Source organism: Gobio gobio (genome assembly GCF_949357685.1).
Source record: "Gobio gobio genome assembly, chromosome: 2".
In the NCBI taxonomy this organism is placed as follows: Eukaryota; Metazoa; Chordata; class Actinopteri; order Cypriniformes; family Gobionidae; genus Gobio; species Gobio gobio.
The window spans coordinates 28,281,374-28,298,144 of NC_137098.1; the positions used below are offsets into that span (position 1 = coordinate 28,281,374).

The 16,771-nt window shown below is 37.0% G+C and overlaps 2 protein-coding genes across 4 annotated transcripts in view; one reads left to right on the plus strand and one right to left on the minus strand.

Annotated features, from left to right (window-relative positions):
* The window catches only part of lrch4 (leucine-rich repeats and calponin homology (CH) domain containing 4), a 56,746-nt gene extending 44,312 nt beyond the window's left edge, over window positions 1-12,434 (minus strand). For both annotated transcript variants that reach the window (XM_079810362.1, XM_079810361.1), the window contains exon 1: window positions 12,054-12,434. In XM_079810362.1, the coding sequence (XP_079666488.1) occupies window positions 12,054-12,225 (172 nt within the window). In that variant the 5' untranslated portion in view covers window positions 12,226-12,434. The remainder of the gene's footprint in view (window positions 1-12,053) is intronic.
* A 2,825-nt stretch (window positions 12,435-15,259) lies between these two features.
* Window positions 15,260-16,771, plus strand: part of acox3 (acyl-CoA oxidase 3, pristanoyl) — a 32,458-nt gene continuing 30,946 nt past the window's right edge. Inside the window, exons 1-2 of one of the 2 annotated variants that reach the window (XM_079841245.1) lie at window positions 15,260-15,333; window positions 16,048-16,241. In XM_079841245.1, coding sequence (XP_079697371.1) covers window positions 16,074-16,241 — 168 coding nt within the window. In that variant the 5' untranslated portion in view covers window positions 15,260-15,333; window positions 16,048-16,073. The other variant, XM_079841246.1, reaches the window with a different exon arrangement.

Sequence of the window (16,771 nt, forward strand, 5' to 3'; positions counted from 1 at the left end):
CTTATCAGGAGCTGGTGTTCGTCAAACAGTCGGATCTCAATCAGATTTGAACTTTCATATCCTATCGAGTATGATTATGTACAAAGGAGAATAGCAGATTTCAGATCAGATTTTGAGACACGTTACAAACTTTGCGTTCATTGAATACGGCCATATGTGCAGTGAGATATCACCCCATCTGATGTTAGCTCAGAATGTGTTTGAATGGAGTGTGGCATGCATGGTTCAGAGAACATTTAACAAACACTTACACCTGGACATGTTTTCTCATTTTTCCCAACAGTTGTGTGTTCAGTAAGGGTGGGCGATATACCGATAGACATGAATGACCAGTAGAGATTTGTCAACCGGTTTTTGTATAGCGTACTTACAGCATGACTTTGGAGGCGCCAACTTGATCACTTGCCTGTCTTCCGATAACAGCGGAAACAACTTCAAATAGGCTAGGTCATACAGATAAGAGTAATACATAATTCGAAACTATACTTTTGCTAATGTTTACTTTTAAACAAATCAAAAACAAATACTGAATCAGTAATCTGTATGAAAGGTGCATTTCTCTCTTAAGGCCATTATAGTGTGGACTGCGGAGCTAGAGAGTCAGCATCGTCAATTTCATCTTTGCAGCCGATGCGATGCAATTCAATTCAGAGAAAAAAAAGAAAGTCTCAAATCCGACATCACGTTTCATTCTACACATAAACATTATCTACAAAATGACATATTTTTGAGCAGAGCATAGATACAATAATGTATAACATTTCTGTGTCTTTAAAGATTTCATTAATGTTCAGATAAACAGATAAACAGATGCAAATTACGGAGCCCCGGGCCCGCGCTTTACATTCAGAAACAAAACCAAAAAAGATACTGTGCTCAAGAATTAGGAATTCTTCCCATGACTGTATGGCCACATTTTATTAAAGGGGATGTCTTATTCTATTTCTGTTCTAATGACACTCCTTCAGGATTCATAAAGTTTCTGAAAGTTGCTTTTGAGTATGGCTCTGTATGAGGTAATAAAGGGCAGAATTGCTTGTATGGGCACTTATATCTCCCGGATGAGCAGGTGCACCGTGCACACATCAACCAGAGCAAGAGCAAGAGCGCACCCATCAATGAGCTTCGTTCGGGTTACAGAAGCCGTCTGCAGCGCTGGCATTTTGTTTTTAGACCACAAAATCAAAAATGTCAGAAGTGTGTTTTTGGTGGTGAGGGATAGATAACCTTGTTCAGCTTCCCAAATAACCCAGTGTTAAGGGAACAGTACACAGTTTGTTTTTCCGGGGCAGCAATGGAGTTGTGCAAGTGTGTTTGTTTGTTCCCGGCATTCTGGTGACGAATGCTTAATAAACAAGGCCCAGTTCAACGCTGGATTTGCAGATCGCTTGAAACTGAAAGATGGATCGGTCCCAGCGATAAAAGATCCCGGTGATGAGTCGAAACCACAGGCGGTAAGTAAAACTGCATCAAATGTCTGTTTTGTTGTCAATCTGCGCATTAAATGCGCATAATGTAAACAACACAAATGTATAGTGAATCAAAAGTTATCCAGGGATAATGCGATGATGATGTGTGTGTGTGTGTGTGTGTGTGTGTGTGTGTCTGTGTGTGTGTGTGTGTCACGAGCTAAACTGTATTTGGAAAGAATCGGTACAACGTATCTGTCATTTATAAATCTGATAAAACTAAAGACTCTTCGGAGATATGGAGGATGCAATACTACTCTAGAGGTACTCAAGATTAACATATGGCAGAAACTGTGTGTGTGTAATGTACCCTTTAATTTGTTCCCCCGCTTTAGTCACGCTGTACTAATTTGTCCTCTCATTTTAATTTAATTAAATCTTAGCCACAATTGAACTAAAACGAGGGAACAAATTAATAAGTTGTGGGAGCGGATTCTTATTTATACCTTAATGTCTTGTCCTCCCCAACACACGTCATGTCCAGGGCTTAAAGTGCTAGTTCACCCATAAATGAAAATTAGCCAATGATTTACTCACCCTCAAGCCATCCTAGGTGTATATGACATTCTTCTTTCAGACGAATACAGTCGGAGTTATATTAAAAAATGTCCTGGCTCTTCCAAGCTTTATAGTGGCAGTGAATGGTAGTTTATGTCTGTTTTTGAAGTGCATAAAAGTGCATCTGTCCGTCATACAAAAAAGGTCTTCTGAAGCGAATCGATGCATTTGTGAGAGAAAAATATCCATATTTAAAACGTTATTAAGTAAAATAACTAGCTTAATAACTGACTTCAAAAACAGACAGACAGAAACTACCATTCACTGCCGTTATAAAGCTTGGAAGAGTCATGATATTATTAACTCGGATTGTGTTCGTCTGAAAGAAGAATGTCATATACACCTAGGATGGCTTCAGGGTGAGTAAATCATGGGCTAATTTTCATTTTTGGGTGAACTAACCCTTTAATATAAAATAACTCTACAATTTAACCATTTGTTTACAATCTTTGAAAAACTAGAATAAAGACCATTCGAGACATGCAAAACTTCAATATTGTGAATGCATTAATTTCACAACACACTCAAATCTTATTGCAACCGTGTAAACAAGGCATACAGGTTCATACAATAACAGGCATACAATAACAGCAGAAAGCGCCAGCCATCCCAAAACAACTAATCCAGAAATGTGTAAACAATTTCTATAAAAATAAAAAAATTACCGCAAAAATAGCTCTACAACTCTGCAAGGAATAAATGTGGAATAGGAACAAATCTGAGAAGACTTCCTGTGAGTCTGTAACCGTTTCTGCTGCAGAAAGAGTGAGCATGATAATACAGCATCTGTGCGATTTCAGTTTCAACAAGTGACAGCAAAACATCCTTCCGTCTAGTTTTTCATTAACTGATATCTGTTAAAAAAAAAGCGATACCAATTATAAGCCAAGGGTTTCTAGCTGTGCTCCTCTCTTGAGATTTGAGACCTTCTGACCATCTGTTGTGCTTTAAAAGTGCGAGTGAAAGGAGAGGAAGAGGAAGAGAGCAAAAAAGAGGGAGGGAGTAGAGCCGAGAGTTTGCAGCTGAGGAGAAGCAGAAGTTGAAGTCGAGGAGCCCACATCCGGTGGCTGTGGAGTGGAAATGCAACTGCAAGGGGAAACAGAACAACACTGTGCAACAGGGTGCGTGTTGACTCTCACACAGCTGGTGGTGCAGACACACTCCGGTTCTCACTTATGGAGAATTATGTGCATTTTTCACATATATGCACTGCAGATTTAAACGAGTTAAATGACCACGCACATACTCATGCAACAAAAAAAAAAGAGTCTCCAACAGCTGACACATAAAGGAGGCACACACTCATACAAAACACAGCTGGCAAACACTCAAAAGATAATGACATAAAACAGACAACCGACACACACACAAACTTGAGCCTAGCAGAGCTGAAAACATAATAAATCCTCTCTACTCCTGAATCTGAGAGGCTCATTTGCATAGGCAAAATATGACCTCATGTTTAAAAGTTATCAGTAATGCGCAGGGTTGACCACATCCGAACCTGGCAGGAAATGCTTTCAAGCAGAAGGGTCTATCTGAATGACCTATAAAACACAAGAGATCATCTCAAAACCCAGTGAGCTGCCTACCTAGATAGCATTTTTTAAACATCATACCAAAAAGATGTAGCCTAGGTAGGCAGCACACTAGTTTGAGATTTTTTTGCTAAGAACAAATGTGAAAAGATTTTGTTAGATGTGATGATTTGTTGCATGTTCCGATACCATAAGTCTCGCACTTTCCTATTAAATGGTCATTTAATGTCATTTATTACTTCCTGGTTGTCAGTTTATGATATGAATGTGTGGGTGTGTACTGGATGCTTCCAACTGTCCTAAAGAGAACCTGATTTAAGATGACCAGGCACACTGTAATCTAAAGCATGATTGCATTAAAAAGTACATAGCCAAAAAAAAATAGATACAACGCCACCAAACACAAAAAAATGACGAATGCAAAACCGCCCATACAGACTAATCGGAAAAGTGCCCTTTCATATTTCTAAGGAAAATGGATTTTAAAAGCATTTCTTTTTATCTTTAATAATCAAGCTGAACGAATGTTATGGGTAGAAAATGTGTTTGTCTAAAAGACTGTAGGAGAAATCATGAATCCTGTCTAAATCTCTTCAGTCATATCAAATGTCATCTTCCGCAGATCATTTGCTCCAATTCTGTCATCATCTACCCACCCTGACACCCTCATGTCTCTCTAAACTCATATGACCCACACAGCATAAAAGCTGTTTTTAAATGAATAAAAAATGTAAATGAAATGAAATAAAATAAAACAAAATAAATAGGTCAGTGTTCACTGTTCAGTGTTTGAAATCTGGTTGAAATCTTGTTTCTGTCCCAAACAGAAATAAGATTATTTTTCTCACCCCATTGGCAGATCATTTTGCTTGTTTTAAGCAAAAACTCACTTCATTTTGATTTTTTTCGCCAGAAAACAAGAACGAAATATCTTATGTCATTTAACATATCTAGTAAATGCATCTTGATTTAAGAATTTTTATATATTTGGACTGGAAATAAAAAAACAAAAACAAAAGAAGAAGATTTGTTTTGCATCTGTAGAGGACATTATTTGCTAATTTCTCTGACAACATACAGTTTTAAGTATGGATATTCTTATGAAATATGAGACATTTTTATGAAAATAGTACACGTCACATGATATATTGTCCCAAAACACATTAAAATGCAAATTAGATACAGTGTATATGCATTGCATAGAACAGGAATGGCATTTATCGCCATGTTTACATACACATTGCATAAAGTAAAATTGTAAACCTAATTATTCTGTTATCTTTCATAACATAAAGAATTCTCTTTATACATAGTTTGGATTTTTTTTTTCAAGTTTGAAGCATAGAAATTGATTGGTGAGTGAAAAAAAATCCCATTGTTTTTGTCTATTCATGTCTTTTAATTTTCTCAATAAATAGTTCTGGTGTCCTCTACAGAGGATATAGCATATAACATAGGATTTTTTTTTATTTAAATATCCATTTGTTTTTTATGCTCCAAACAATGTAATGACCTAAAAAATTTATGAAATAACGCATAAAGCAATGTAAAGGCAGATTAATAGATTCATAGACAAACATTTGTAGCAAAATATTTTTGAAATTATTGTTGAAATTGTTAAAAGTGATGACTTGTAAATAAATAATCATAAATTTCTCACTGTACACTGCTATGGTGGAGCCGTTGCTTAGCCTGCACTTTACATTTCAGAAGCACCCTCAGTGATTTGATTCTGGAACCGGGCATGGACAGTAGGGGGCGCTTATGGAAAAGCAGCGATATAGGGTTCCTGTAACCGCTGTGCACAAAGCAGATCAGTGCTTATAAATTTTACTTAAAGGGATAGTTCACCCAAATATGAAAATTCTGTCATCATTTACTGGCCCTCGAGTTGTTCCAACTTGCCATGCTTATTTGTTTTGTTAATAAAGTCGTCTTATTCGTTATTCATTTTAATAATAAAAGTTATTTGTTTAATATAAGCTAGTTTTTCATTGTACTGTTTTGTTGTTGTGCTTTTCACACCATTCAAGCACATTTTTAGCAAAAAATTTGTATGCCAAATGACTTAAAGGGGTGACGAATTGAGAAATCACTTTCCTTTGAGCTTTTGATATATAAAAGTTCATGGTAATATAAGAATATCCTGTAAGTTTCAGAGCTGAAAACGTCCTTGTTAGTCAAAGAAAAGCTTTTATAGACACCAGGCCCAGCAAACGATCGATCTCAGAATGTGCCCGGCTATGATGTGTGAGTGTAGTGAAGCACCGCCTCAACAGAAGAAGACTCAAACAGCCCACCGACTCGTGCCACTAACATGACATAGGCCTACATAGAGAGCTAAACCGCATCGAATTTCTAAACATACCACCCAAGCTTCACTCGGATTCCAATATTATGAATGCATGGATGAACTTTATTTTTAATGAATATCCAGCTCAGGATGAGATTACATGAATGAATGAAGCAACACACTAATGTGAGTAAAACATGTTTTTTTATATGTGATAGTATTGCATTGTTACAGATCGTCTGATATAGATCTATTGATTGTGTACGTGTCTAACTTAACATACCTTAGCAAAAATACAATCGCGGAAGTTTTGATCATGCAGTCTGCAACGTATTTGGTGTGTGCCCACGCAGTTCACACTTATATCCACCGATCCGGCAGACCAAGTAATAAAAAAAAGAACATTCCAATCAATCACGGGTGGATGAGAGATAAATCACTGTGTTTGTTTGATAAAGACGTTTTGCGAGCCCTGTGGGACGAATTATTCCGGTTGCCGTTTTCCCACATGCTTCAAAACAATCCCTCACGATGTACTCGTGGAGAGACGAAGCTCATTAAATATGCACATTTTATCCAATCCTAGCCGTGGGCATTTACTTTCAAGTCTTCAGTGCGGCATAAAATCCGAGCATGCAAAAAAATTTATTTGTCATTGAATCATTCATACAAGAGATTCGCTCAGGAACGCAGATTCATCCAGTAATGAAACAAGAGAATTCTTTAGAGTGACTCATTGAATCATTCATTCATTTCAAACCAATATTTTTTTAAATAATTCATTTAAATTAATTAAACATTTTAAATAGACTGCAGCAATTAACATTTTCTCAGAACCTTTAGTAAATTACAAGTAGTTTTTTTGTTTATTTGTTTAGTTCAGAATTGTGGAAGAATCGTGATCTCGATTTGAAACAAAAAAATTGTGACGTGATCCTCAATGTATCCAGAATTGGGCAGCTCTACTTAAGAGGACAAAAACATAAAAAACATGTTTAATTAGTCAGTCCTCTACAGAGATACATTCATATAAACCACCACCCCCAATCCAATATTTTTATTTTTCTTCCAATATATCGAGCACCACAAACGGTGAGCTTGCGGACTGTGCCTAGTACAATATTTGCTGACGCATCTGTGCTCTTTGCATCTGTCTTAAATGTGCCCCATCTCTGGCCTATGTTAACGTCCTGTTTACAGACTTGGTAATATTTCGACACAAATGACATTTTGAAATTATTGCAATGCAGTTTGTGTGCAAGTCCAGAACAGAGATCAGTGGAAAATAAACACAAACTGATCATCCGGTGCATCTCTACATAAAGTTGAGTGAAAGATGACAGGATTTTCATTTTTGGGTGAACTACCCCTTTAAATTTGGACAGATTCTGACTGCCTGTCAATGCTTTTATCATTCTTCAGCTGGGGAAAAAATCATTATGAAAGCAATTCCAATGATATCGTTCCTCTGTGTTGTTATTTTTTATAGCTGCTCGCATAGAATTACAATGATTATTAAAACTATATAGTTATGATATCTAGAACCATTACAGTTATTCACAATTTCAAAAAGTGTTTTATTTGGTCATGTATAATCTCGCGTAGTGAGCCATGAGGCCTACGAACAAATCAATTTACTGCAAGTATTTACCTATAGGCCTAAATCACAAAAACAAAAGACATTTTTACAAAAGAATGTCTAGAAGTTTCTAATGAATGCTGGCCACTATTAGAGTTTGTTCATTTGTTTGTTACAATTAATGAACAAACAGGCAACCGAATCAAAAGACAAAAAACTGAGCATCACGGAGAGTTAAAGGGATAGTTCACCCAAAAATGAAAATTACCCCATGATTTACTCATAAAGCATTATAATGGCAGTAAATGGCAGTCCAAAATTTGAAGCCCAAAAAGTGCATCCATCCATTATAAAAGTAATCCACACGACTCTGCCTTACGTATCCCAAGTGTTTTGAACTGAGAGAGGTGTTTTACTTTCTTCATAAGTTAAATATGGAAGGCGGTCTGACGGAAGCTAGATATTTTACTTTATAAAGTTTTAAATATGGATATTTTTCATTTTCATTACCCAAACCCATCGATTCACTTCAGAAGACCTTTATTAACCCCCTGGAGCCATGTGGATTACTTTTATAAAGGATGTATGTCTTTTGGCTTCAAATTTTGGGCTGCCATTCACTGCCATTATAAAGCTTGGATTAGTCAGGATATCTTTTAATATAACTTTTTTTTTTATTTTTTTTTTTTTATTCGTCTGAAAGAAGAAAATCATATACACCTAGGATGGTTTGAGGGTGAGTAAATTATGGGGAAATGTTCATTTTTGGGTGAACTAATCCTTTAAATGCAACTCTGAATGTATGCCAGAAAACTAGACCATTAGGCCAATATCCAGACAGTCCAGACAGGCCTACAGGCTAATATCGGACAGGGAACATTACCGATGGGGGATAACAGATCAATGGAAATAAGCCATGAGGAGTGTGTCTTGTAGAATATAATCTGAGTCATCTCTAGAAAACCTTTTGAAAATCATCCAAACGACCCCAAATTCAAGACCTTCTACGATGACCTGGATAAAAGGGAATCTTCACCCAACCAAGAAGAAAGAGATAAAAAAAAAAAACAAGAGAGCAAGTGGGAGAGAGAGAAGCCTGCCTCAGACAATGGAGGAGGGGTTTTGCCGAATGGGACTCCAGTTGGGGGGAAAGAGGAGGGTCCCTATTTCGGGAATATCACGACAATGGGAGCAGCCCATGAGCCCGTTTTATCAAAAAAAGGCCTCTCTCCCTCCCCTCTTTCTCTCAGCTGCTGTAAGGCTTAGTTGTGGTATGGAGTGTGTGCCTCTGAATGAGACACTGTGTTACGGGCTACACGACGTTCATGCCCCAGGCATGCACACAAGTGTGTGGGAGCCGGATGGAAACAAATATTTTCATCTATAACGCACCCCCAAAACACATTTACTGTGATTTAATTTGGAGGATCCTCTTGGTGCCCATGTCCAGAGTGCATTTTCCACCCAGAGCTGCGTCTACGGTGGTCCTTTTGTTTTCATTAATTCTTATCTTAAGCATTCTCTACCATCTTTCAGCATTTCTTTTCAATAACTGAATTCATTTGAGTTTTTTGGGACGGTGAAAATAAACTGGACGTTCTCACCCTAAAGAGCTGAGGAGGCACAGTCTAGCTTGTGTCTTTGTTGTGAAGTGAAGTCAACAGTGGCTGTATTATTACTCTGGTTATGAGTCCCGGAGTAATTTTAGATTCTGCCAGCTCCATTTTGCATAAAGACTTTGCAATGTTTTCAGCCGACGCCGACAATTGTGAAGATTTCAGATGATGCAACTTTGGTTTGACACACAAAACTTTCAAATATTATCCTAATATTGTAATCAGATCATCACTATTCGCTATACAAATAAACTTGAATTGAATGAGTGTAGAATGAGTTTAAGGGGTGTTGGTGGATTGATGAGACTGGGATTTGTTTCTGAACCTCCAGCAAGACTGAACCCCTGACCTTCCTGAGGGGAAGTTGGTCTTTGGAGAGCGCTCTTCAGGAGAGAAAGTGTGTGTAGACTGGGGCGAGTAAGAACAAACCAAGGCCAATCAATCCTTGCTTCAATAGGTCTCTTATAGCAAAAGAGACACTATCATCTTCCTCCTACCTTGAAGCGCACTTAAAATACACATTGCAACTGCAACCAGTAATATGTGAACAACACCTAGTAATCATTCTCCACCTTGACAGTAGGTGTGTCTATGGAACATGATAATTATGGCATGATTTTTTTAACACTGGGACTAAGCTTGGATTTCTAGCATTTATATACACTTTGGCAATTTCATGCCTAGTTTTCTTAAACATCCTCGGACTGATCCCAAACTGTGGCTTGGATTTCTGAGAGTCAGACAGTACGGTTTCCAAGGCAACATACTTATCCATGCGGAAAATTGATGTGAAAACCCTCCACAGAAAAATGAGAGATTAGACCATCTAAACCCAAAATAGGGTTTTGACATACGGAACTATAGTCAGATAACATCAGTGGTATCAATATAAGTCAATATTCTGAAAAAGAGTCCTAATAATTAATACTTTTTTATTTATTATGTTACCAAATAGTCAAGATTATAAGGTGGGAACAAGTAAAAACTATATTAATTGACTAATAATCTGAATGTGCTCCTCTCAGTTGCTCAATCAAAGTAGATTTTTTGGTTAAGCCTTTATTCTGGAGAAGTATTTTATTATTCCTGTGTATCAGCATATTCAAAACGAACTAAGACATGAGCATTCATTTGCTACTGGAGAGGCTTGTTCTTGCTGTTTATTATGCTGCATTTAATTTAATGAACTCTAAACAATTCTCATTCATGTCTTTAACAATGGCATACCACAGCACAATGAATTACTAAACGCAGGCCTTCTCATCACTCCTTTTCAGTAGCTCAGCTTTTTACAACAGTATTTTTCTAAACAGAATGTCCTTGGTTTGGACATGTGCACATAAAAAGGGATGTTCAGTTACAGTAAATACTCTACATTACACAAAAATCTGAACATTACAATGAACTGGAATACGGTCTTAAAGGTAGGGTAGGCAATTTTCGTAGAGGTTAGCAATAGCAAGCTAGCTTTAAAAAGCATGAGCTCCCACCCTCCCTTCAGAGCGTCTCCAAAGCCACGCCTCCTTCAAAACACATGAACATGTACAGCAGGGAGCAAACAAAGACGCTTCACGAAAAATGCCGTTAAATGTCTCAAAGCACAGACCATTACAATAATAATGAACGTAAACAACTTAAAGAGCGCTGACTTGTACCACCTGACTGTTGCAGATTAATTTCGGCATTGATTGTGTTGCCATTGAAACAGAAGTTTGAGTCATAAACCGCTCCAAATTACGGTAGTTATGGCGTGCCGTGAATGCAGCATAAGCTCGTTGTTTTGGTCCAGGAGGAACTGTAAAAGGTGGCTGCTGTTTCAGTAGCAGTTTATGGAAATATGTTGACAGGCAGGTAGGACGTCGTATTATTGCATTCGGACCAAATGAAATGATTGGACAAACATGTTATGGTCCAATACCTTCCACAGATGAGATAGATATTTATATATATACAGAGAGAGATATATATAAATACATTTAGACAACTTATCTTAGTGATTGCTATCAGGATGTGAAGAGACTTTCAACCAGCATAACAAAAAAAATGCTGGAACAAATCACCTATAGCTGCCATTAACTGGGTTATGACAATCTTTATAAATGTTTTTAAATGATGATTACATAATCAGCTACATAACAGAATATTCATGTGCATGGAAATTCTCGTGGTTTAGTACTGTTTATCAAAACTAAAAATCATTTGAGTGAATTTTACTGCAGAATCTGTTTCTAACTTGTCAGTAACACCAGCTGTGGGCCACAAAGTTACGAAAAGTGGTTCAAGAACTGAAATGACAGTAAAAGGCATGAAATGCCACACGCAGCAGATATGATCTGTGCTTAGTAGTAAAATAGAAAATGCACTGCGACAACTCTAGAAGACTTCGGAGCATGTGCGTGTGGGGGTTTGTATGGCTCAAATACAAACTGCTTTATACCCACTTTGTATGAGAGAGGAGCAGATGGTCATATTAGCGCTGCTGGCAAGATGGATATCTACCATGAGAGTGCACTCAAATGAGCTGACTACAACAATAACATTTTGTATCACTATTCTGCTGGGTTTCTACTGCACTGCGATCAAATGTGAAGTTTTACAGCGGGTCTGTGGTAAGATGGCTCAGCCTGAGTTTAGTTTCCACCTCAACAACAGGAAGAGAAGCACAGGCGCAGATGTCTTCAATTTCTAAAGCAAACGCACCAGTCTCAAACTCAACAACCTGACTTAAAAAACACACAATAAGCTGGTGTATGGGCAGTGGTGTAGTTCTTAGGAAACGAAAGCAGGGACTGAAATGAACTTATCAGATGATCGGCTTCCTACAAAGACCGTAAAAGTGAAAGATCCGCTTTTTCTGGGTCGGGCGTGATGATGGTGGTGCTCGTGCACCCCTGCAGAAGGGGCGCAGGTGAAGAAGACACTCAAACAAAGGACATTAAATGTACCGATACATTCCCTCCCCCTCCACTGATCCCCCTGGCCGCTGTATTAAAGTCTTACCTGCGTGTGTAATGTCGGACAGGTCATAGTTCTTGGAGGTGCGGGGGAACTCTTTTAGTTTACGGTTGGAGAGGATGAGCGCTCCGCTGGACGCAGCCTCTTCCAGCGCCTTCTCCACGCTCCTGCTGGCCGCTACGGTCGCCGGCAGCTGGGCTCCATCCCCAGCAGCCATCAAACACTAAATATGACCCAAATCTTACTCGTTACAACGACAATCCCCCCTCCTAAACCTCCATGTCCTCCAGGGCAGGTCCGATAACGTTTCACACCGGAAAAGTAAGTTTTTGTACTCCAAAAGTGATGTAAAATCCAGTGATTGAGTAAAGTTGCGCGGTGAGTTGACAGTCCCGTGTGCTGGAGGGAGCTGAGAACATTAGGGGCGGAGCTTACGGATTGAGTAAGTCTTGATTGACAGAGCGGACACACCCAGTACGAGCTCGGGAAATGAACACAAAGCGCTGCTCTCATCGGAAGGGGGAAATGATAAAGTTTTTTTTTTGAGTCATTCGGAGATTTTGTAATACAAATTGTACAAGCTTCAACCTTAAAATTGAAGAAGTTTTTGGATTGTTTTGCATACAGATAGCAAGACTGCGAAGATTTACAATATAGCGGAAGCTTCTAATGGATCACAAAGCATTTCCCTGTTCCAGATCCATTAAAATGACGTGCACTTAGAGAGGAAACGAAAGACATAAATATTGCATTAACATTATAGCATTAGTTCACCTTTACTTTGCTTTATGGGTGTGACATCAAACCATAGGATGTCTGATATGATCTAACTTTTGCCAGACTGCATTTATTTATTTATTTATTTATTTATTTATTTTATTTTGAGAATCGCTATTTTGATCTATCTTCTCCTGCGTAGTGGAGTGACTATTATATTATATTCTTATTATACACTATGCATGCTGTATGACCATGGAAGGGTTTTCATGCAGCACTCAGCAACTCAATAACAACAATTTTGCTGCAAAATAAAATAATTTGATATCCCTGCATTTTATGGTTGGGATCATCTCAATGGAAAAAAGTGTCCCACTCACCCTAAATTCACCCTATAATAATACATAATTCAGACTAAAGAGATCCTTTGAAATTATTGTTTGCTTTCAAAAGTTGAAAAATTTACACAATTTGTTTTGCCATGATACTTTGATTTGGTCATTAAAATGCTATACGCATAAAGGCCATTTGAAATAAATGTTGTTGAAGAAGGTACACTCATAAACTGTTGGCAGGGATCATTTGTTTTAAATGTCTTATTGACGTATTGTATAAATGTATAAATACAGACCACTACTTGTATCGGCTGCATGTCTTGTATTATTAGGAAATGTTGTAGGGGCACATTTGCCCATATAATATGCACAAAGCTTTCACAGAGTTATTGCTTACCCATGCATGTTTAATGTCTATCTGTTTTTTGTTTAGTGTTTGTGAGTTCAGTGTTTTAGGCCTGACAAGGGTGCAAAGTGGGTCACAAAATTAGTGGGTCATTACTCTCCATGGAACAAAACAGAGAGGAAGAGAGGGATTGAGTGAGCCCAGAGGAAGAGAAGGGATGAGAGGTCGTGAGAAAGAGTGAGGTCATCATTTGTGTGAAGCCCCTACCAGAATCTGTTTTGAAACATGACTTAGGAATATGTATATTTAAAACAATGTATAGTTTCATTAAGAATATAAACATTGGTATTTAATGTATATGTAGGCTAATTGTAGGATTCTTGTATAGTTTTCTTGGTGCCACTGAATATATGAGGCTCACAACTTTAGTCAGACTGCATTTATTTATTTATTTATTTTGAGAACCGCTGTCTATTTTGATCTACCTTTTCCTGTGTAGTGGAGTTATTATTATATTATATTCTTACACTATGCATGCATGCTGTATGACCATGGAAGTGTTTCCATGCAGCACTGCAGCTCTGCAGCAACTCAATAACAACAAACCAGACAGACATATGAAGCCGAAAACAAGCACTAGCTTATTAAAAAAAAAAATAAAAATAAAATATATATATATATATAACAAAAACAACAACAACAATAATAAATAATAATAAAGAGACAAACAAATACATAAATAAATAGGCCTAAAGTAAATAAATAAATACAGCTTTTATAATATTACAACTATATTAATAGGCTACTGCAAATATTCTGAAATAAAGTATTTTAGTCATTCAGAGTCATTCTGGCACACACAAAAGTTCTTGTTTTGAGTTGTTAACAATTATATATATATATAAAAGTATATATTTATATATATATATATAGCCTATTGCTGCAAAATAATTTGATAGCCCATTTTATGGTTTACTTAGGGTAAATTCAGGTTGATTGGGACACTTTTTCCAAGTCATCTCAATGGCAAAAAGTGTCCCACTCACCCTATAAACAATTCAGACTAAAGAGATCCTTTGAAATGATTGTTTGCCATATTGTATTCCCTTGATATGAATCTTACATTTTCTTCCCAGAGTTCCCTTTGCAGTGCACGCAGAGGCTACATAGGCCATACCTCTCGTGTCTTTCTTTAGAGCTGCATAACAGCGTCCCCTAGCGTACAAAATCATGTTAACAAATCAAAACAAGAACTTTGGTGTGTGTGTGCCAGAATGACTCGGAATAAAATACTTTATTTCAGAATATTTGTAGTATTCATATAGTTGTAATATTATAAAAGCTTTATTTATTTATTTGTTTGTTTATTTGTCTATTTATTATTGTTGTTGTTGTTGTTGTTGTTGTTGTTGTTACCAGACAAGCAATTCGACTCTTATTATATATTCTTCTCTTTTCTTCAAACTGTGCAATATACATTTAAAATCAATTTCATTTCTTACTTTTTATTATTTTTTTATTTATTTTAAAACTCTTATTTATCTGTTTGTGATTCTTTCTTTTTTCTTTTTTTTTAAATCCCTTTGATGTAAAGTAGACTTTGAATTGCTATTGTGTGTTAAATGTGCTATAAATATAAAATTGTCTTGCCTTATAGCCTACTATCACTGTCTGGCAACATATCCTGTTGTTTACCACTGAAAATCCCCAAAGTATCACAGTCCCCCAGGTATTCACCTGTAAGAAAAATCTTTCCCTGACTTTCACATTCACTTGTTTTTCAATGGGAAAGGCTAGTTTTGAGCAGGTTTAGAGCAGTGCGCCTTTAAGCGGCAGCGCTTCTCTGATTGCTTGGATGTGGTCACATGATCACTTCCTCCTCCAAAGGGGCAGTGCTGAATACAAGCTCTTGAGGTTACTGTACAAGGTAAGACAAAAATGTTATTTCAGCACTATTCAAACTAATGATATGAAGGTAAATCGTTATGGACTTTTAAAACATTTTCTTTACTGTTTATGAGTGGTTAAATGACATTGACGTTAAATAGCGTGCTAGAACAGTTCATGGTCGGTGGTGCTTATGTTTGTTTTGATATTGAGCCCATAGATATCCATATCTATCTATATGTTTGTGCAACTTTCCATATAACTAACAAGGAATAAACTCTCTCAACTCATATTTTCCACGTCGCTCTTTTAACCCATCGCACACAATATCAATATCCCATTCGATCTGTGTTTTGTGACAGTAAGAGTGTTGTAACTGACCTTTGTAATGAGTTGGCCTGATAACTAGACCACTGGTATTATTATTAACTTCACAGATTTAAATAATGCTCATGATAAATAGAGTTTGTGAAATAAAGTATAGTAAAGGCTGAGCTAAAGTCTATGGCAAATAATGTGCATTGAAATAATTTACAGTTCCAGGTATCCAGAAAGTGTAGCATAAGAAGAATATGCTGACATTGATTGTGCGAGTTAACTGGAAAACCCTGAATGACTTTAATGTACATGAGGGAATAGCTGATTCAGACAATTACTAAACATACAGCCTTAGTAAAGGCAAACATTTTCTTTCCTTAAGAAAATTGTTGTGTGCACGGTTGATTTGATCACATTTGTCTTTTTGATCCTGAAGATTTTAAAGTGCCTTAGTTTAAGGACATGAGTGTGCCAGCCATCACAGACGCTAAATACGTTTTGGAAGAGAAAATGGACGAGGGTATCCCAGACCTTCCCAGTGGTCCACTTGATATCTACAGGAAGAAAGCGTCCTTCAGCTGGAAGGATATGATGCAGTTTCTGGAGGGTGATGAAATCATTGCATTCAAGGTAAGATGGTTATATGTTTCTCATTCTTTTATTATATTTGTTTTGTCCAAGAAAAGTACACATTTAGTGATTAAGATTGCTGATATGCCTATAACATTTTTACCAAATAATTCATAAAGTCCTGAAGTTCATAATGTTCCAAAGATTTCCTCTCTTTTAAACAGCAATTATACACAATATAAGTGGGAAGTTGTCACATTTATAAACAAAAAGTAAAACTTCATGACATATATCTGTCCTAACAGCCCCTTGGATTTAGTGTGCTTAGTCCATTTAGTCTAAATCAGAATTTTTTTTTGGATTGTGCTGAATTACAAAGGAATGGTCCCTCATTTTGACAAGTCTGTGAATGTCCACAGTAGTGATGTGCGCTTTAATTTAACTTTGAAACATTTACAAATATTTTGTTTAAAACAGCGGTTTGGAGCTTGTTTCAAACTCACCAAGTCATGGCATTTCAGCAAATAATTATTCGCTACGTCATACTGTTTCGAACCATGGTTTCAAAGCATTTCAAAATGTGTATAGTT